This window comes from Scyliorhinus torazame, chromosome 2, assembly GCF_047496885.1.
Source record: "Scyliorhinus torazame isolate Kashiwa2021f chromosome 2, sScyTor2.1, whole genome shotgun sequence".
In the NCBI taxonomy this organism is placed as follows: domain Eukaryota; kingdom Metazoa; phylum Chordata; class Chondrichthyes; order Carcharhiniformes; family Scyliorhinidae; genus Scyliorhinus; species Scyliorhinus torazame.
The window spans coordinates 169,925,104-169,948,651 of NC_092708.1; the positions used below are offsets into that span (position 1 = coordinate 169,925,104).

Below are 23,548 nucleotides of genomic sequence, written 5' to 3' on the forward strand. Positions count from 1 at the left end.
GGGTGGGTGAAGGGAAGGTTTTAAGGGGCCTGTTAAAGTTTGAGGGGTTGAAGGGTTGGGGTCCTGAAAGGTGTGAGGGGGCCTGGGAGGGCAGGTGGGGAGGCCTAAAAAGGAAGGGGCCCTCAGCGCCCCCAGGGCAGGGTATCTTCACTTGGGAGGAATGTGGGGTAATGCCCATTTGTGCAGGGATGACATTGCCCGTCGGTGGGGGACCCTCACTTCGAGATCGGGGTGACCCATTGAAAATGGCGTTGCAATCTCTGAGGAGCCAGTTTCACCAGCGAGTTCTGCTCCCCAGTGTTGAAATACATTTTAAGTGTTGGCAAGACAGGGGAGAAATTCCCCCAGGCGCGGTGTGGTTGAATGGTGGTGTGGATCTCACCCAAAAAGCGGGTGAGAAACACCCCGTCAAACTCTCCCAAAATGACACTTTGGGCTGGATTTATCCACCCATCCACCGCAAAATCACCATGACGGGGTGCGGACCATGTAAAGGTCCATTGACCTCGGGCGGGAATTTCCTGTCATCAGCCGGGCATGGCCGGAGAATCCCGCCCTTCAAAACTTTTTGGTTGAATCACGGCCTTAATCATAGTCACAGGGGCTGGTTTTGCACAGTGGGCTAAACAGCTGGCTTGTAATGCAGAACAATGCCAGCTGCACGGGTTTAATTCCCGTACCAGCCTCCCCGAACAGGTGTCGGATTGTGGCGACTGGGGGCTTTTCACAGTAACTTCATTGAAGACTACTTGCGACAGCGAGCGATTATTATTGTAGAGGTCGACAACACAGGAAAGGCCCTTCGGCCTGTCGCGTCTGTGCCAGTCAAAAACACACACCTCTGTAATCTATCTCTGAGAAAGATTCAGGAATCAAATGTGCTGCTTCTCAAACTTTATTTGATTTTAAAATACAATCTTAAGGAGAAAGAAAGACCGCAAGCCATGACGTTCTAGAACTCCATAATGCGGCGGCAAGATCCCACAGTGGGAAAGGTTGCACCCCAGTCACTGTAGTGCCTGTATTCTCCCCTCTCAAGCAGGTATTGCCTTCCTCTGTAGTTAGGATGCTCATAGAAGGCCCAAGCACCTTCCATCACTCGGCAGGATTGCAGTTCACGGTAAGGGAAACGATCATGAACAGATGGGCAATCCTCGGTCAGTTCCACCACTTGTCCACCAAACTCTGCCTTTTCGTAGATTCTAATTTTGTATAAACCACCAGTAGCCTGCAGTATTAAAATACAGCAAATGATAATTAATAATGTGCTAATTTGTAAGGAGTCAAAAAGCTGCTTAATTGCTTCTCGGCAAGAAGTGGATAGTGTTGGGGTTTACGGGGCTATTTTGGAAGAGAGAAGGAACCACTGGAAGGGATCAAAGAAAAGTGGGAGGAAGAGTTGGGAGAAGGTATGGAGGAGGGGTTCTGGTGTGAGGTGCTCCGGAGAGTGAACGCCTCCACCTTGTGCGCGAGGTTGGGGCTGATACCGCTGAAGGTGGTATATAGAGCACACCACACAACGGCGAGGATGAGCTGGCTCTTTGAGGGGGTAGAAGATGTGTGTGAGCGTTGCGGGGGGGGGTGGGGGGGGGGGCGTTGGGGGGGCCATGAATCACGTTCATATGTTTTGGTCCTGTCCGAAGTTGGAGGATTACTGCAAGGAGGTTTTTAGGGTAATCTCTAAAGTGGTGCATGTGAAAATGGACCCGGGCCCTTGGCGGGCCATATTCGGGGGTGTCGGACCAGCCGTGTTGGAATGGGGATTGTTGATATGGGGATTGACATTATATTCATTCCTGCTTATTGTTTATTGTTGGTGGGTATATATTTGGGAGAAAATGTGAAAAAGGAGGAGAACAAAAATATATATATTTTTTAATTGCTTCACGGCAAAAACAACTGAAATACAATTTCTACTGTTTGACTTAAGACAGTTGTAAAGCTGGTTAAGTACAATAGTATAATTGTGCGATAGTGGGCCAGATTTTCCCCACCTCCATGATGTGTTTATGCAGAGGCATCCTGCCATCGGCCATGTGATCTTCCAGTTCCCCCCCTGTCAATGGGCTTTTCCTTTGTTTGCACCCTCCAACTGGAAGATCCCGCCATCAGGCGCAGATGGAAAATGCTGCCCAGTGAATTAACAACACATTTTCAATGTGTCTCAATTTTGTATTGACTTCAAAGAAAATTGGGAGAGATGTAAAACTGACTCACTACCAACCATTCCATAACTGCACATTTTGTTACATTGGCTATTTTATTTTGAGTCCTGGAATTAATAAATGTAATTGTATAAAATCTATCACAAATTTTAAATGTTAACCAGTCCTCATATTAAGATGATAGCCTAATTGAATAAAAGTTCATTGGGATAATTTTGACTATGTGAAATCATCTAAAACATGTAATAACGAATCAAGAACCCTCTTTTACATATCTGTTTACTTTTATTGACTTCAATGCACTTGCAAATTGGTAGGGAACTGGTTGGTCGATTTGTTATCGCCTATTTTACATTATCGCGCAAAGTCACCATTTATCTCCACTCTCATTTGTGCGTAGAAACTATAAAGGGCAAAATGAATGATTTCCTAACATGATTTTGATGCCCCATGAGAGACTCGTGCCTGAGAGCCTCCCATTAGAGATAACCCTACCTGGGAGCCCCCCATTAGATAGACCCCTGCCTGGGAGCCCCCATTAGAGAGACCCCTGCCTGGGAGCCCCCCATCAGAGAGACCCCTGCCTGGAAGCCCACATTAGAGAGACCCCTGCCTGGGAGTCCCCATTAGAGAGACCCCTGCCTGGGAGCCTCCCATGAGAGAGACCCCTGCATGGGACCCCCCCATTAGAGAGACCCCTACCTGGGAGCCCCCCATTAGAGAGACCCCTGCCTGGGAGTCCCCCATTAAAGACACCCCTGCCTGAGAGTCCCCCATGAGAGAGACCCCTGCCTGGGAGCCCCTATTAGAGAGACCCCTGCCTGAGAGCCCCGCCCATTAGAGACACCACTGCCTGGGAGCCCCCCTTTAGAAAGATGCCTGCCTGGGAGCACCCCATCAGAGAGACCCCTGCCTAGGAGCTCCCCATCAGAGAGAGCCCTGCCTGGAAGCCCCCATTAGAGAGACCCCTGCCTGGGAATCCCCCATTAGAGAGACCCCTGCCTGGGAGTCCCCCATCAGAGAGACCCCTGCCTGGGAGCCCCCATTAGAGAGACCCCTGCCTGAGAGTCCCCCATGAGAGAGACCCCTGCCTGGGAGCCCCCATTAGAGAGACCCCTGCCTGGGAGTCCCCCATGAGAGAGACCCCTGCCTGGGAGCCTCCCATGAGAGAGACCCCTGCATGGGACCCCCCCATTAGAGAGACCCCTGCCTGAGAGCTCCCATTAGTGAACCCCTGCCTGGGAGACCTCCATTAGAGAGACCCCTGTCTGGGCACTCCCATTAGAGAGACCTCTGCCTGGGAGCCCTCCATTTGAGAGAACCCTGCCTGGGAGCCCCCCATTAGAGAGAACCCTGCCTGGGAGCCCCCCCCCCCATTAGATTTACCCCTGCCTGGGAGACCCCATTAGAGGGACTCTGCCTGGAAGCCCCCCATCAGAGAGACCCTTGTGTGTGAGCCCCCCCATTAGAGAATCCCCTGCCTGGGAGCCCACATTACAGAGATCCCTGCCTGCGAGTCCCCATTAGAGTGACCCCTGCCTGGGAGCCCCCTATTAGAGACACCCTTGCGTGTGAGCCCCCCCATTAGAGAGACCCCTGCCTGGGAGCCCACATTAGAGAGATCCCTGCCTGAGAGCCCCCCATGAGAGAGACCCCTGCCTGAGAGTCCCCCATGAGAGAGACCCCTGCCTGGGAGCCCCCCATGAGAGAGACCCCTGCCTGGGAGCCCCCCATGAGAGAGACCCCTGCCTGGGAGTCCCCCATTAAAGAGACCCCTGCCTGAGAGTCCCCCATGAGAGAGACCCCTGCCTGAGAGTCTCCCATGAGAGAGACCCCTGCCTGGGAGCCCCCCATGAGAGAGACCCCTGCCTGGGAGTCCCCCATTAAAGAGACCCCTGCCTGAGAGTCCCCCATGAGAGAGACCCCTGCCTGAGAGTCCCCCATGAGAGAGACCCCTGCATGGGCACCCCCCCCATTAGAGAAACCTCTGCCTGGGATCCCCCCATTACAGAGACCCCTGCCTGGGAAATCCCATTAGTGAGACCCCTTGCCGGGAGCCCCCCATCAGAGAGACCCCTGCCTGAGAGCCCCCCATCAGAGAGACCCCTGCCTGAGAGCCCCCCATCAGACAGACCCCTGCCTGGGAGCAAAAATATTTTTTAGATTGTTTGGTTAAATCACCACCAGTCAGCTCCCCCCTCAAGGGAGAAAACATTGTATGGTCATCTGGGACTATGGTGACTTTACTGGTCAGAAAACTGTTCGGGCTGATTCTTCTGCCCCGCCCTCTGCAAGAATGCCACAGGCGAGCTGCGGATAATGGAGAAATCCATTCACTGTGGGTGGGATTCTCCAGTTGCTGGGCGGGCACGGCGAGAGAATCCCTCCTTTAGTCTTGTTTGTTCAATTATAATCTTACTAATGGACATAGTCTCATGTACATTTAGTAAAATCAGATGATTGTATGCAGGACTATAATAATTTCTCAGGGATCTGAGAAGAGCATTGAAAACATTAGTGAGTGGGCTTCTGAAACATTTGTTGACTGTTTTGTTTTCCACTTAAACGAGTACTTACATGGCGAATGAGACGGCATGATTTAATACTTTCATTGTATCCATTCCAGTGCTGGTAATCTGGATATTCTCCCCTGGTCATAATGTACTGATATCCAATGTAATTTGTTTTCTCGTAAAGCACCCAGCAGCCACTCTCCACCCGGATAGAGTTACACCGGCTGAAGAATGAGTGCAGATCTGAACAGTCAGTGCTGCACTCATAGCACTGGCCCTGGAAGTTCTTGTCCTCATAAAAAATGATCTGCAGTGAGGAGAGGAAGGTCAGTTTGATAAAATCTAACGGAAGGACAAAACTCTAATAAAGACTTAATAGCTGATAAATTTGACAATGAATACCGAGCTTACCTTTCCCATTTTGAATTTTGACCCAAAGGGCTGCTTTGATGGACATGACACTACGATTTGAAATGTGAGGTTTATATATCTAACCAGTTAATGCGCTGTAATCTACTGCTTTGTTATTTTAATGATCCATATTTGCATATCAGCAAATCCTGGGCATGATATCCTTTGTTCACAAAATGATTGTTCAGTATTAAAGAAGTGCTGTCTTCTGTCAATTTAATTTCAGATAAATGCTTGTGTAGCTCAATATGGGGATAAATGTTTAACACGTGGAACTTCTACTTCTAGTGAAAACTTTAAAAATATATTTTGCGTACAGTATTAATATGTAACAGTATGATTTATGTCAGGAAATAATTGATTCCAATAAGGATATATTGCCACCTTGCTAATATGCCATGCAGCAAATTATAAGTAGGTGAGAATTCATTTAGAAACCTGCCAGAAAAGCTAAGCATTGCAGTCTCAAGGCAGAAGCTTTCATCAAGCAGACAAGGGACACAATTCTCCCCCAAAATTTCTAAATGTGGTAGCGAGCGGGAACTGCCGTGAGCTTCCCGGCACTCGGTCTGGTGAGGCCGGCAACGGCATTCAACGTTAATTGGCCCACTTAATGAGGCCCCACGGGCTTCTGTCTCAAAGAAGGCTCGCCAGCCAATTCGCTGGCACAGTGCTCGCCATCCTCCCACTAACAAGGTCGAGCAGCACTTAAACAGCATGTGCTCAGTCAACCCCAGTCAGCTTGCAAAAATGTCGCCCGGGAGACCGGCCCCAAGATTCGAGGATGCCGATCTGGGCAGGCTCCCGGATGCAATGGAGGCCAGGAGGGATGTCATGTTCCCCTAAGGGTCCCTGAGGGTCAGCCATAGGGCAGCCAGTGCTGCCTGGGATGAGGTGATGGTGGCTGTGGGCAGCAGGGGTGTGACCTACACCAGGCAGCATGAGTGAATTGACGCCCACGCCCCCACCTCCCCCCCCCAAACTCTTTCCGACCCCATGCGAGCATTCACTCCTCAACACCCCTTGTGACCCCCAACTCTCTCTCCAACCCCTCCCGATTCAATGCGCCCCCCCCCCCCCCCCCCCGCACCCCCCCAGCATTGCTTCCTTCGCATACCCTTTCCCACCACTGTGAACCACACGTGTGGCTAATGATGTCTCTCTGTGTCTCCTCTGGAAACGCTCGCCCACATTTTCCGGGATAGGGCCCAGACTGGCAGATGCATACCGGAAATAAGAATCCTCACCTCCTTCGAGGAGTGTGCCCTGGAGGTGACTAGTGTGGCCGAACCACCAGGCCGCAGCTAAAGGACCTGTCAAACGTGAGTTGTTATTGCCTTACTCACTGACCCATCCCTTCCACTGACCACATATCCATTCTTTCGCAGATCCTCTAGTCAACAGCGCCGGCCCATACCGGGCGGCACCCTCTCCAGCCTCCCAGGAGAACCCCTCAGAGGAGAGCTCCGAGGATGCCAACATAATATTTGTGGCACAGCTGTCATCCCCACCCTCGGTGGAAAATGTTCGTGCTCAGTCTTCCGGGGCACAATCTGGTGAGCACCACACTGCTGCTGATGTACATCAGGTGGAGGCAGGACCTCCCCTGCCCAGGCAAGGCCGCAGTTGGAGGTCTGCTGGATGCCAGGACCCAGCTGGGTCCCAGCCTGATGCTGAGCCTGTGGAAGAGGTCATCCCTGCACTGAAGGAGACATTAGAGTGTGGCCGGGACATTCAGAGGGAAACACCAGCGACACTCCAGCCGATCCAGGGCCGATTGGAGGAGTCCCAGTGGCTACGGGCGCACGAGATGTCTCCGGCAATGAGTGGCACCAAAGCCAACCGTCATTTATGTTCTCAAGTTGATTAGTTCTTGTTCCTGTTTTGAAGGTGCATCCCCATCAAAACTATTCATCAAAGCAGGTGGAAATGCAAAATTTATGCTCATTCTTTAGAATCTCTCGACTCAGTTTCACGAGGATCTATTTTTAAATCCTCTCTTGGTCTGGTGAAACAGAAGAGTAGTACATGCAGCAATGCACCACACTTCTATTCATTCCCTGTACAATTTTAAACTTATTGATACTGATATTTTACTACCTAAACCTCTCATTATATTAAAGCGTACATTTGTTAATGTAGTTTGAGAACTCCGGCACATCTTCCTTGTTGAGCCGAGGAGTGAAAAGAGTTTCAATGAACAGAAGACCGAGAATGCTGTTTAAATAAAAAGCTTACCAGCTTTATCATTTAACAAGAGGCAACTCAATGTGAAAGGGAAAATGTGCACCCCAGGAGTCATGGCAATTGTCTCTCCCAGAGCATTCACAATAGAAACTTTAAGAAACTTAAGTCAATTTTATGGATGGCTTTCATGGCCCAATGAAGAGAGCCTGAAGACAAAGTCAAAGGGGCTGAAATTCTGGTATGGCTGAGAATGCAACCAGCAGATCGATTGTCAAGTTGTTGGAAAGATTCATGAGGCATATTTGCATCTGGATTGCAACCCATGCACTTTTTTCACCATTTTCCATTGAGTGTGGAAAAACCATGGGCAAATCTTATTGATTGTCATATGTCCTTGCCTGAAAATGTTATCATTATTTTAGCATTCAAGTGCACTGAATTCTCTCACTTACAAATTTAGATAAAAAGCTCTAATTTAGCATGGATTTATCGTTACATTTTTCAGTGTGCTCAAAATGCTCCAGTGCGCTCAAACTTATATCCCGCATTTGCAAACCTATCCAGCATTCTCAAAATATCCAGCATTCTCAAATCTACCCAGCATTCGCAAACATTAACTACGCATTCTCAAACCTATCCAGCATTCTCAAAATATCCAGCATTCTCAAACCTATCCAGAATTCTCAAACCTATACAGCATTCGCAAACCTATCCAGTATTCTCAACCCTATCCAGCATTCCCCAACCTATCCAGCATTCTCAAACCTACCCAGCATTCTCAAACCTATCCAGCATTCTCAAACCTATCCAGCATTCTTAAACCTATCGAGCATTCTCAAACCTATCCAGAATTCCCAAACCTATCCAGCATTCTCAAACCTACACAGCATTCTCAAACCTACACAGCATTCTCAAACCTATCCAGCATTCTCAAACCTATCCAGCATTCTCAAACCTACACAGCATTCTCAAACCGACACAGCATTCTCAAACCTATCCAGCATTCTCAAACCTATCCAGCATTCTCAAAATATACAGCATTCTCAAACCTATCCAGAAATCTCACACCTATCCAGCATTCTCAAACCTATCCAGCATTCAAAAATCAACCCAGCATTCTCAAACCTTAACTACGCATTCTCCAACTCATCCAGCATTCTCAAAAGACCCAGCATTCTCAAACCTGTCCAACATTCTCAAACCTATCCAGCATTCTCAAACCTATGCAGCATTCTCCAACCTACACAGAATTCTCAAACCTATTCAGCATTCTAAAACAATCCAGCATTCTGAAACCTATCCAACAATCTCAAACCTATCCAGCAGTCTCAAACATACCCAGCATTCTCCAACCTTCAGAGCATTCTCAAACGTATTCAGCATTCTAATACAATCCAGTATTCTCAAACCTATCCAGCATTCTCCAACATATAGAGCGTTCTCAAACCTATCCAGCAATCTCAAGCCTATCGAGCATTCTCAAACATTTCCAGCATTCTCAAACCTATCAAACTTACCCAGCATTCACACATCTGCATAGCATTCCCAAACCTATCCAGCATTCTCAAACCTATCCAGCATTCTCAACCCTATCCAGCATTCTCAAACCTATCCAGCATTCTCAAATCTATCCAGCACTCGCAAACCTTAACTACGCATTCTCAAACCTATCCAGCATTCTCAAAACTATCCAGCATTGTCAAACCTACCCAGCATTAACACATCTACATAGCATTCCCAAACCTATCCAGCATTCTCAAACCTATCCAGCATTCTAAACCCTATCCAGCATTCTCAAACCTATCGAGCATTCTCAAACCTTTCCAGCATTCTCAAACCTACCCAGCATTCGCACATCTGCATAGCATTCCCAAACCTATCCAACATTCTCAAAACAATGCAGCATTCTCAAACCTACACAGCATTCTTAAACCTACACAGCATTCTCAAACCTATCCAGCATTGTCAAACCTACCCAGCATTCACACATCTGCATAGCATTCCCAAACCTATCCAGCATTCTCAAACCTATCCAGCATTCTCACCCTACCCAGCATTCTCAAACCTATCCAGCATTCTCCAACCTACACAGCATTCTCAAAACTATGCAGCATTCTCAAACCTACACAGCATTCTAAAACCAACACAGCATTCTCAAACCCATCCAGCATTCTCAAACCTATCCAGCATTCTTAAACCTTTCCAGCATTCTCAAACCCATCCAGCATTCTCAAACCTATCCAGCATTCTTAAACCTTTCCAGCATTCACAAACCTATCCAGCATTCTCAAACCTACACAGCATTCTAAAACCAACACAGCATTCTCAAACCCATCCAGCATTCTCAAACCTATCCAGCATTCTTAAACCGTTCCAGCATTCTCAAAACAATCCAGCATTCACAAACATATCAAGCATTCTCAAACCTATTGGGAATTCTCAAATCTTTCCACCATTCTCAAACCAATCCACCATTCTCAAACCTATCCAGCAATCTCAAATCTACCCAGCATTCTCAATCCTATCCAGCATTGTCAAATCTATCCAGCATTCTCAAACCTATCCAGCATTCTCAATCCTATCCAGCATTCCCAAACCTACACAGCATTCTCAAACCTATCCAGCCTTCCCAAACCTACACAGCATTCTCAAAACTATGCAGCATTCTCAAACCTACACAGCATTCTTAAACCTACACAGCATTCTCAAACCTATCCAGCATTATCCAACCTACCCAGCATTCTCAAACCTACCCAGCATTCTCAAGCCTATCCAGCATTCTCAAACCTATTGAGCATTCTCAAACCTATCGAGCATTTTCAAACCTATCCAGTATTCTCAAACCTATCGAGCATTCTCAAACATATTCATCATTCTCAAAGCTACAAGCATTGTCAAACCTGAACAGCATTCTCAAATCTATCTAACATTCTGAAACCTATCTAGCATGCTCAAAGCGATCCGGCATTCTCAAATCTACACAGCATTCTCAAACCTTAACTATGCATTCTCAATCCTTTCCGGCAATCTCAAACCTACACAAAATTCTGAAACCTATCTACGATTCTCAAACCTACCCAGCATTCTCAAACCTATCCAGCATTCTCAACCTACACAGAACTATCAAACCTATCCAGCATTCTCAAATCTATCCAGCATTCTCCAACCTACCCAACACTCTCAAACCTACCCAGCATTCTCAAACCTAACCAGCATTCTCAAACCTACCCAGCATTCTCAAACCTACCCAGCATTCTCAAACCTACCCAGCATTCTCATAGCTACCCAGCATTCTCAAAGCTTTCCAGCATTCGCAAACGTTTCCAGCATTTTCAAACCTATCCAGCATTCTCAAACCTATCCAGCATTCTAAAACATATCGAGCATTCTCAAAGGTATCCAGCATTCTAAAAACTATCCAGCATTCACAAACATATCAAGCATTCTCAAACCTATTGGGAATTCACAAACCTTTCCACCATTCTCAAACCAATCCACCATTCTCAAACCTATCCAGCACTCTCAAACCTATCCAGCATTCTCAAAGCCACACGGCATTCTCAAACCTCTCCAGCAATCTCAAATCTACCCAGCATTGTCAATCCTATCCAGCATTCTCAAATCTATCCAGCATTCTCAAACCTATCCAGCATTCTCAATCCTATCCAGCATTCCCAAACCTACACAGCATTCTCAAACATATCCAGCATTCTCAAACCTACACAGCATTCTCAAACCTATCCAGCATTCTCAAACCTGTCCAACATTCTCAAACCTATTAAGCATTCTCCAACCTACACAGAATTCTCAAACCTTTTCAGCATTCTAAAACAATCCAACATTCTGAAACCTATCCAACAATCTCAAACCTATCCAGCAGTCTCAAACCTACCCAGCATTCTCCAACCTTCAGAGCATTCTCAAACCTATTCAGCATTCTAAAACAATCCAGCATTCTCAAACCTATCCAGCATTCTCCAACATTTCGAGCGTTCTCAAACCTATCCAGCAATCTCAAACCTATCGAGCATTCTCAAACATTTCCAGCATTCTCAAACCTATCAAACTTACCCAGCATTCACACATCTGCATAGCATTCCCAAACCTATCCAGCATTCTCAAACCTATCCAGCATTCTCAAAACTACCCAGCATTGTCAAACCTACCCAGCATTAACACATCTACAAAGCATTCCCAAACCTATCCAGCATTCTCAAACCTATCCAGCATTCTCAACCCTATCCAGCATTCTCAAACCTATCCAGCATTCTCCAACCTACACAGCATTCTCAAAACTATGCAGCATTCTCAAACCGACACAGCATTCTTAAACCTACACAGCATTCTCAAACCTATCCAGCATTCTCAAACCTATCCAGCATTCTCAAACCTATCCAGCATTCTCCAACCTATCCAGATTTCTCAAACCTATCCAGCATTCTCAAACCTATCGAGCATTCTCAAACCTAACCAGCATTCTCCAACCTCTCCAGATTTCTCAAACCTATCCAGCATTGTCAAACCTATCCAGCATTCTCAAAACAATCCAGTATTCTCAAACCGATCGAGCATTCTCAAACATATTCATCATTCTCAAAGCTACAAGCATTGTCAAACCTGAACAGCATTCTCAAATCTTTCTAACATTCTGAAACCTATCGAGCATGCTCAAAGCTATCCGGCATTCTCAAATCTACACAGCATTCTCAAACCTTAACTACGCATTCTCAATCCTTTCCGGCAATCTGAAACCTACACAAAATTCTCAAACCTATCTACGATTCTCAAACCTACACAGAACTATCAAACCTATCCAGCATTCTCAAATCTACCCAGCATTCTCAAACCTATCCAGCATTCTCAATCCTATCCAGCATTCCCAAACCTACACAGCATTCTCAAACATATCCAGCATTCTCAAACCTACACAGCATTCTCAAACCTATCCAGCATTCTCAAACCTGTCCAACATTCTCAAACCTATTAAGCATTCTCCAACCTACACAGCATTCTCAAACCTATCCAGCATTCTCAAAGCCACACGGCATTCTCAAACCTCTCCAGCAATCTCAAATCTACCCAGCATTGTTAATCCTATCCAGCATTCTCGAATCTATCCAGCATTCTCAAACCTATCCAGCATTCTCAATCCTATCCAGCATTCCCAAACATACACAACATTCTCAAACATATCCAGCATTCTCAAACCTACACAACATTCTCAAACCTATCCAGCATTCCCAAACCTACACAGCATTCTCAAACCTATCCAGCATTCTCAAACCTGTCCAACATTCTCAAACCTATCAAGCATTCTCCAACCTACACAGAATTCTCAAACCTATTCAGCATTCTAAAACAATCCAACATTCTGAAACCTATCCAACAATCTCAAACCTATCCAGCAGTCTCAAACCTACCCAGCATTCTCCAACCTTCAGAGCATTCTCAAACCTATTCAGCATTCTAAAACAATCCAGCATTCTCAAACCTATCCAGCATTCTCCAACATATAGAGCGTTCTCAAACCTATCCAGCAATCTCAAACGTATCGAGCATTCTCAAACATTTCCAGCATTCTCAAACCTATCAAACTTAAACAGCATTCACACATCTGCATAGCATTCCCAAACCTATCCAGCATTCTCAAACCTATCCAGCATTCTCAAACGCTATCCAGCATTCTCAAACCTATCCAGCATTCTCAAAACTATCCAGCATTGTCAAACCTACCCAGCATTAACACATCTACAAAGCATTCCCAAACCTATCCAGCATTCTCAAACCTATCCAGCATTCTCAACCTTATCCAGCATTCTCAAACCTATCCAGCATTCTCCAACCTACACAGCATTCTCAAAACTATGCAGCATTCTCAAACCTACACAGCATTCTTAAACCTACACAGCATTCTCAAACCTATCCAGCATTCTCAAACCTATCCAGCATTCTCAAACCTATCCAGCATTCTCAAACCTATCCAGCATTCTCCAACCTATCCAGATTTCTCAAACCTATCCAGCATTCTCAAACCTATCCAGCATTCTCAAAACTATCCAGTATTCTCAAACCGATCGAGCATTCTCAAACATATTCATCATTCTCAAAGCTACAAGCATTGTCAAACCTGAACAGCATTCTCAAATCTATCTAACATTCTGAAACCTATCGAGCATGCTCAAAGCTATCCGGCATTCTCAAATCTACACAGCATTCTCAAACCTTAACTATGCATTCTCAATCCTTTCCGGCAATCTCAAACCTACACAAAATTCTCAAACCTATCTACGATTCTCAAACCTACCCAGCATTCTCAAACCTATCCAGCATTCTCAACCTACACAGAACTATCAAACCTATCCAGCATTCTCAAATCTATCCAGCATTCTCCAACCAACCCAACACTCTCAAACCTACCCAGCATTGTCAAACCTAACTAGCATTCTCAAACCTACCCAGCATTCTCAAGCCTACCCAGCATTCTCAAGCCTATCCAGCATTCTCAAACCTACAAAACATTCTCAAACTGATCCAGCATTCTCATAGCTACCCAGCATTCTCAAAGCTTTCCAGCATTCGCAAACGTTTCCAGCATTCTCAAACCAATCCAGCATTCTCAAACCTATCCAGCATTCTCAAACATATCGAGTATTCTCAAAGGTATCCAGCATTCTCAAAACTATACAGCATTCACAAACATATCAAGCATTCTCAAACCTATTGGGAATTCTCAAACCTTTCCACCATTCTCAAACCAATCCACCATTCTCAAACCTATCCAGCAATCTCAAATCTACCCAGCATTCTCAATCCTATCCAGCATTCTCAAATCTATCCAGCATTCTCAAACCTATCCAGCATTCTCAATCCTATCCAGCATTCCCAAACCTACACAGCATTCTCAAACCTATCCAGTATTCCCAAGCCTACACAGCATTCTCAAAACTATGCAGCATTCTCAAACCTACACAGCATTCTTAAACCTACACAGCATTCTCAAACCTATCCAGCATTATCCAACCTACCCAGCATTCTCAAACCTACACAGCATTCTCAAGCCTATCCAACATTCTCAAACCTATCGAGCATTCTCAAACATATTCATCATTCTCAAAGCTACAAGCATTGTCAAACCTGAACAGCATTCTCAAATCTAATTAACATTCTGAAACCTATCTAGCATGCTCAAAGCGATCTGGCATTCTCAAATCTACACAGTATTCTCAAACCTTAACTATGCATTCTCAATCCTTTCCGGCAATCTGAAACCTACACAAAATTCTCAAACCTATCTACGATTCTCAAACCTACCCAGCATTCTCAAACCTATCCAGCATTCTCAACCTACACAGAACTATCAAACCTATCCAGCATTCTCAAATCTATCCAGCATTCTCCAACCTACTCTACACTCTCAAACCTACACAGCATTCTCAAGCCTACCCAGCATTCTCAAGCCTATCCAGCATTCTCAAACCTACAAAACATTCTCAAACTGATCCAGCATTCTCATAGCTACCCAGCATTCTCAAAGCTTTCCAGCATTCGCAAACGTTTGCAGCATTCACAAACCTATCCAGCATTCTCAAACCTATCCAGCATTCTCAAACATATCGAGCATTATCAAAGGTATCCAGCATTCTAAAAACTATCCAGCATTCACAAACATATCAAGCATTCTCAAACCTATTGGGAATTCTCAAACCTTTCCACCATTTTCAAACCAATCCACCATTCTGAAACCTATCCAGCACTCTGAAACCTATCCAGCACTCTCAAACCTATCCAGCATTCTCAAAGCCACACGGCATTCTCAAACCTCTCCAGCAATCTCAAATCTACCCAGCATTGTCAATCCTATCCAGCATTCTCAAATCTATCCAGCATTCTCAAACCTATCCAGCATTCTCAATCCTATCCAGCATTCCCAAACCTACACAGCATCCTCAAACCTATCCAGCATTTCCAAACCTACACAGCATTCTCAAACCTATCCAGTATTCTCAAACCTATCGAGCATTCTCAAACATATTCATCATTCTCAAAGCTACAAGCATTGTCAAACCTGAACAGCATTCTCAAATCTATCTAACGTTCTGAAACCTATCTAGCATGCTCAAAGCGATCCGGCATTCTCAAACCTACGCAAAATTCTCAAACCTATCTACGATTCTCAAACCTACCCAGCATTCTCAAACCTATCCAGCATTCTCAACCTACACAGAACTATCAAACCTATCCAGCATTCTCAAATCTATCCAGCATTCTCCAACCTACCCAACACTCTCAAACCTACACAGCATTCTCAAACCTACCCAGCATTCTCAAACCTACCCAGCATTCTCAAACCTACCCAGCTTTCTCAAGCCTACCCAGCATTCTCAAGCCTATCCAGCATTCTCAAACCTACAAAACATTCTCAAACTGATCCAGCATTCTCATAGTTACCCAGCATTCTAAAAGCTTTCCAGCATTCGCAAACATTTCCAGCATTCTCAAACCTATCCAGCATTCTCAAACCTATCCAGCATTCTCAAACATATCGAGCATTCTCAAAGGTATCCAGCATTCTCAAAAGTATCCAGCATTCACAAACATATCAAGCATTCTCAAACCTATTGGGAATTCTCAAACCTTTCCACCATTCTCAAACCAATCCACCATTCTCAAACCTAACCAGCACTCTCAAATCTACCCAGCATTCTCAATCCGATCCAGCATTCTCAAATCTATCCAGCATTCTCAAACCTATCCAGCATTCTCAATCCTATCCAGCATTCCCAAACCTACACAGCATTCTCAAACCTATCCAGCATTCCCAAACCTACACAGCATTCTCAAAACTATGCAGCATTCTCAAACCTACACAGCATTCTTAAACCTACACAGCATTCTCAAACCTATCTAGCATTATCCAACCTACCCAGCATTCTCAAACCTACCCAGCATTCTCAAGCCTATCCAGCATTATCAAACCTATCGAGCATTCTCAAACCTATCCAGCATTCTCAAACCTATCCAGTATTCTCAAACCTATCGAGCATTCTCAAACATATTCATCATTCTCAAAGCTACAAGCATTGTCAAACCTGAACAGCATTCTCAAATCTATCTAACATTCTGAAACCTATCTAGCATGCTCAAAGCAATCCGGCATTCTCAAATCTACACAGCATTCTCAAACCTTAACTATGCATTCTCAATCCTTTCTGGGAATCTCAAACCTACACAAAATTCTCAAACCTATCTACGATTCTCAAACCTACCCAGCATTCTCAAACCTATCCAGCATTCTCAACCTACACAGAACTATCAAACCTATCCAGCATTCTCAAATCTATCCAGCATTCTCCAACCTACCCAACACTCTCAAACGTACACAGCATTCTCAAACCTACCCAGCATTCTCAAACCTACCCAGCATTCTCAAACCTACCCAGCATTCTCAAGCCTACCCAGCATTCTCAAGCCTATCCAGCATTCTCCAACCTACAAAACATTCTCAAACTGATTCAGCATTCTCATAGCTACCCAGCATTCTCAAAGCTTTCCAGCATTCGCAAACGTTTCCAGCATTCTCAAACCTATCCAGCATTCTCAAACTTATCCAGCATTCACAAACTTATCGAGCATTCGCAAAGTATCCAGCATTCTAAAAACTCTCCAGCATTCTCAAACCTATTGCGAATTCTCAAACCTTTCCACCATTCTCAAACCAATCCACCATTCTCAAACCTATCCAGCACTCTCAAACCTATCCAGCATTCTCAAAGCCACACGGCATTCTCAAACCTCTCCAGCAATCTCAAATCTACCCAGCATTCTCAATCCTATCCAGCATTTTCAAATCTATCCAGCATTCTCAAGCCTACCCAGCATTCTCAAGCCTATCCAGCATTCTCAAACCTACAAAACATTCTCAAACTGATCCAGCATTCTCATAGCTACCCAGCATTCTCAAAGCTTTCCAGCATTCGCAAACGTTTCCAGCATTCTCAAACCTATCCAGCATTCTCAAACCTATCCAGCATTCTCAAACATATCGAGCATTATCAAAGGTATCCAGCATTCTCAATCCTATCCAGCATTCCCAAACCTACACAGCATCCTCAAACCTATCCAGCATTTCCAAACCTACACAGCATCCTCAAACCTATCCAGCATTTCCAAACCTACACAGCATTCTCAAACCTATCCAGTATTCTCAAACCTATCGAGCATTCTCAAACATATTCATCATTCTCAAAGCTACAAGCATTGTCAAACCTGAACAGCATTCTCAAATCTATCTAACGTTCTGAAACCTATCTAGCATGCTCAAAGCGATCCGGCATTCTCAAACCTACGCAAAATTCTCAAACCTATCTACGATTCTCAAACCTACCCAGCATTCTCAAACCTATCCAGCATTCTCAACCGACACAGAACTATCAAACCTATCCAGCATTCTCAAATCTATCCAGCATTCTCCAACCTACCCAACACTCTCAAACCTACACAGCATTCTCAAACCTACCCAGCATTCTCAAACCTACCCAGCATTCTCAAACCTACCCAGTTTTCTCAAGCCTACCCAGCATTCTCAAGCCTATCCAGCATTCTCAAACCTACAAAACATTCTCAAACTGATCCAGCATTCTCATAGTTACCCAGCATTCTAAAAGCTTTCCAGCATTCGCAAACATTTCCAGCATTCTCAAACCTATCCAGCATTCTCAAACCTATCCAGCATTCTCAAACATATCGAGCATTCTCAAAGGTATCCAGCATTCTCAAAAGTATCCAGCATTCACAAACATATCAAGCATTCTCAAACCTATTGGGAATTCTCAAACCTTTCCACCATTCTCAAACCAATCCACCATTCTCAAACCTAACCAGCAATCTCAAATCTACCCAGCATTCTCAATCCGATCCAGCATTCTCAAATCTATCCAGCATTCTCAAACCTATCCAGCATTCTCAATCCTATCCAGCATTCCCAAACCTACACAGCATTCTCAAACCTATCCAGCATTCCCAAACCTACACAGCATTCTCAAAACTATGCAGCATTCTCAAACCTACACAGCATTCTTAAACCTACACAGCATTCTCAAACCTATCTAGCATTATCCAACCTACCCAGCATTCCCAAACCTACACAGCATTCTCAAAACTATGCAGCATTCTCAAACCTACACAGCATTCTTAAACCTACACAGCATTCTCAAACCTATCTAGCATTATCCAACCTACCCAGCATTCTCAAACCTACCCAGCATTCTCAAGCCTATCCAGCATTATCAAACCTATCGAGCATTCTCAAACCTATCCAGCATTCTCAAACCTATCCAGTATTCTCAAACCTATCGAGCATTCTCAAACATATTCATCATTCTCAAAGCTACAAGCATTGTCAAACCTGAACAGCATTCTCAAATCTATCTAACATTCTGAAACCTATCTAGCATGCTCAAAGCAATCCGGCATTCTCAAATCTACACAGCATTCTCAAACCTTAACTATGCATTCTCAATCCTTTCTGGGAATCTCAAACCTACACAAAATTCTCAAACCTATCTACGATTCTCAAACCTACCCAGCATTCTCAAACCTATCCAGCATTCTCAACCTACACAGAACTATCAAACCTATCCAGCATTCTCAAATCTATCCAGCATTCTCCAACCTACCCAACACTCTCAAACGTACACAGCATTCTCAAACCTACCCAGCATTCTCAAACCTACCCAGCATTCTCAAACCTACCCAGCATTCTCAAGCCTACCCAGCATTCTCAAGCCTATCCAGCATTCTCCAACCTACAAAACATTCTCAAACTGATTCAGCATTCTCATAGCTACCCAGCATTCTCAAAGCTTTCCAGCATTCGCAAACGTTTCCAGCATTCTCAAACCTATCCAGCATTCTCAAACTTATCCAGCATTCACAAACTTATCGAGCATTCGCAAAGTATCCAGCATTCTAAAAACTCTCCAGCATTCTCAAACCTATTGCGAATTCTCAAACCTTTCCACCATTCTCAAACCAATCCACCATTCTCAAACCTATCCAGCACTCTCAAACCTATCCAGCATTCTCAAAGCCACACGGCATTCTCAAACCTCTCCAGCAATCTCAAATCTACCCAGCATTCTCAATCCTATCCAGCATTTTCAAATCTATCCAGCATTCTCAAGCCTACCCAGCATTCTCAAGCCTATCCAGCATTCTCAAACCTACAAAACATTCTCAAACTGATCCAGCATTCTCATAGCTACCCAGCATTCTCAAAGCTTTCCAGCATTCGCAAACGTTTCCAGCATTCTCAAACCTATCCAGCATTCTCAAACCTATCCAGCATTCTCAAACATATCGAGCATTATCAAAGGTATCCAGCATTCTCAATCCTATCCAGCATTCCCAAACCTACACAGCATCCTCAAACCTATCCAGCATTTCCAAACCTACACAGCATCCTCAAACCTATCCAGCATTTCCAAACCTACACAGCATTCTCAAACCTATCCAGTATTCTCAAACCTATCGAGCATTCTCAAACATATTCATCATTCTCAAAGCTACAAGCATTGTCAAACCTGAACAGCATTCTCAAATCTATCTAACGTTCTGAAACCTATCTAGCATGCTCAAAGCGATCCGGCATTCTCAAACCTACGCAAAATTCTCAAACCTATCTACGATTCTCAAACCTACCCAGCATTCTCAAACCTATCCAGCATTCTCAACCTACACAGAACTATCAAACCTATCCAGCATTCTCAAATCTATCCAGCATTCTCCAACCTACCCAACACTCTCAAACCTACACAGCATTCTCAAACCTACCCAGCATTCTCAAACCTACCCAGCATTCTCAAACCTACCCAGTTTTCTCAAGCCTACCCAGCATTCTCAAGCCTATCCAGCATTCTCAAACCTACAAAACATTCTCAAACTGATCCAGCATTCTCATAGTTACCCAGCATTCTAAAAGCTTTCCAGCATTCGCAAACATTTCCAGCATTCTCAAACCTATCCAGCATTCTCAAACCTATCCAGCATTCTCAAACATATCGAGCATTCTCAAAGGTATCCAGCATTCTCAAAAGTATCCAGCATTCACAAACATATCAAGCATTCTCAAACCTATTGGGAATTCTCAAACCTTTCCACCATTCTCAAACCAATCCACCATTCTCAAACCTAACCAGCAATCTCAAATCTACCCAGCATTCTCAATCCGATCCAGCATTCTCAAATCTATCCAGCATTCTCAAACCTATCCAGCATTCTCAATCCTATCCAGCATTCCCAAACCTACACAGCATTCTCAAACCTATCCAGCATTCCCAAACCTACACAGCATTCTCAAAACTATGCAGCATTCTCAAACCTACACAGCATTCTTAAACCTACACAGCATTCTCAAACCTATCTAGCATTATCCAACCTACCCAGCATTCTCAAACCTACCCAGCATTCTCAAGCCTATCCAGCATTATCAAACCTATCGAGCATTCTCAAACCTATCCAGCATTCTCAAACCTATCCAGTATTCTCAAACCTATCGAGCATTCTCAAACATATTCATCATTCTCAAAGCTACAAGCATTGTCAAACCTGAACAGCATTCTCAAATCTATCTAACATTCTGAAACCTATCTAGCATGCTCAAAGCAATCCGGCATTCTCAAATCTACACAGCATTCTCAAACCTTAACTATGCATTCTCAATCCTTTCTGGGAATCTCAAACCTACACAAAATTCTCAAACCTATCTACGATTCTCAAACCTACCCAGCATTCTCAAACCTATCCAGCATTCTCAACCTACACAGAACTATCAAACCTATCCAGCATTCTCAAATCTATCCAGCATTCTCCAACCTACCCAACACTCTCAAACGTACACAGCATTCTCAAACCTACCCAGCATTCTCAAACCTACCCAGCATTCTCAAACCTACCCAGCATTCTCAAGCCTACCCAGCATTCTCAAGCCTATCCAGCATTCTCCAACCTACAAAACATTCTCAAACTGATTCAGCATTCTCATAGCTACCCAGCATTCTCAAAGCTTTCCAGCATTCGCAAACGTTTCCAGCATTCTCAAACCTATCCAGCATTCTCAAACTTATCCAGCATTCACAAACTTATCGAGCATTCGCAAAGTATCCAGCATTCTAAAAACTCTCCAGCATTCTCAAACCTATTGCGAATTCTCAAACCTTTCCACCATTCTCAAACCAATCCACCATTCTCAAACCTATCCAGCACTCTCAAACCTATCCAGCATTCTCAAAGCCACACGGCATTCTCAAACCTCTCCAGCAATCTCAAATCTACCCAGCATTCTCAATCCTATCCAGCATTTTCAAATCTATCCAGCATTCTCAAGCCTACCCAGCATTCTCAAGCCTATCCAGCATTCTCAAACCTACAAAACATTCTCAAACTGATCCAGCATTCTCATAGCTACCCAGCATTCTCAAAGCTTTCCAGCATTCGCAAACGTTTCCAGCATTCTCAAACCTATCCAGCATTCTCAAACCTATCCAGCATTCTCAAACATATCGAGCATTATCAAAGGTATCCAGCATTCTAAAAACTATCCAGCATTCACAAACATATCAAGCATTCTCAAACCTATTGGGAATTCTCAAACCTTTCCACCATTTTCAAACCAATCCACCATTCTGAAACCTATCCAGCACTCTGAAACCTATCCAGCACTCTCAAACCTATCCAGCATTCTCAAAGCCACACGGCATTCTCAAACCTCTCCAGCAATCTCAAATCTACCCAGCATTGTCAATCCTATCCAGCATTCTCAAATCTATCCAGCATTCTCAAACCTATCCAGCATTCTCAATCCTATCCAGCATTCCCAAACCTACACAGCATCCTCAAACCTATCCAGCATTTCCAAACCTACACAGCATTCTCAGACCTATCCAGTATTCTCAAACCTATCCAGTATTCTCAAACCTATCGAGCATTCTCAAACATATTCATCATTCTCAAAGCTACAAGCATTGTCAAACCTGAACAGCATTCTCAAATCTATCTAACATTCTGAAACCTATCTAGCATGCTCAAAGCGATCCGGCATTCTCAAATCTACACAACATTCTCAAACCTTAACTATGCATTCTCAATCCTTTCCGGCAATCTCAAACCTACGCAAAATTCTCAAACCTATCTACGATTCTCAAACCTACCCAGCATTCTCAAATCTATCCAGCATTCTCCAACCTACCCAACACTCTCAAACCTACACAGCATTCTCAAACCTACCCAGCATTCTCAAACCTACCCAGCATTCTCAAACCTACCCAGCTTTCTCAAGCCTACCCAGCATTCTCAAGCCTATCCAGCATTCTCAAACCTACAAAACATTCTCAAACTGATCCAGCATTCTCATAGTTACCCAGCATTCTAAAAGCTTTCCAGCATTCGCAAACGTTTCCAGCATTCTCAAACCTATCCAGCATTCTCAAACCTATCCAGCATTCTCAAACATATCGAGCATTCTCAAAGGTATCCAGCATTCTCAAAAGTATCCAGCATTCACAAACATATCAAGCATTCTCAAACCTATTGGGAATTCTCAAACCTTTCCACCATTCTCAAACCAATCCACCATTCTCAAACCTAACCAGCAATCTCAAATCTACCCAGCATTCTCAATCCGATCCAGCATTCTCAAATCTATCCAGCATTCTCAAACCTATCCAGCATTCTCAATCCTATCCAGCATTCCCAAACCTACACAGCATTCTCAAACCTATCCAGCATTCCCAAACCTACACAGCATTCTCAAAACTATGCAGCATTCTCAAACCTACACAGCATTCTTAAACCTACACAGCATTCTCAAACCTATCTAGCATTATCCAACCTACCCAGCATTCTCAAACCTACCCAGCATTCTCAAGCCTATCCAGCATTATCAAACCTATCGAGCATTCTCAAACCTATCCAGCATTCTCAAACCTATCCAGTATTCTCAAACCTATCGAGCATTCTCAAACATATTCATCATTCTCAAAACTACAAGCATTGTCAAACCTGAACAGCATTCTCAAATCTATCTAACATTCTGAAACCTATCTAGCATGCTCAAAGCAATCCGGCATTCTCAAATCTACACAGCATTCTCAAACCTTAACTATGCATTCTCAATCCTTTCTGGGAATCTCAAACCTACACAAAATTCTCAAACCTATCTACGATTCTCAAACCTACCCAGCATTCTCAAACCTATCCAGCATTCTCAACCTACAC

The 23,548-nt window shown here is 44.2% G+C and overlaps 1 protein-coding gene across 1 annotated transcript; it reads right to left on the reverse strand.

Annotated features, from left to right (window-relative positions):
- Positions 1-879: 879 nt before the first annotated feature.
- LOC140406872 (gamma-crystallin S-1-like) lies at positions 880-5,098 on the reverse strand. Its single transcript, XM_072494744.1, has 3 exons — positions 5,090-5,098; positions 4,743-4,985; positions 880-1,228 (listed from the first exon to the last, which is right to left on the reverse strand). Exons 1-3 carry the CDS (start codon positions 5,096-5,098, stop codon positions 953-955), a joined length of 528 nt encoding a protein of 175 aa, XP_072350845.1. The 3' UTR covers positions 880-952.
- Between the last annotated feature and the right edge of the window lie 18,450 nt (positions 5,099-23,548).

What these genes read in the sequence shown, in the direction of transcription:
- LOC140406872 (XM_072494744.1), bottom strand. An exon ending in CATGCCGTCTCATTCGCCAT is followed by an intron (nt 1,229 to 4,742) that starts GTAAGTACTCGT and finishes TTAATACTGCAG; the next exon opens with GCTACTGGTGGTTTATACAA.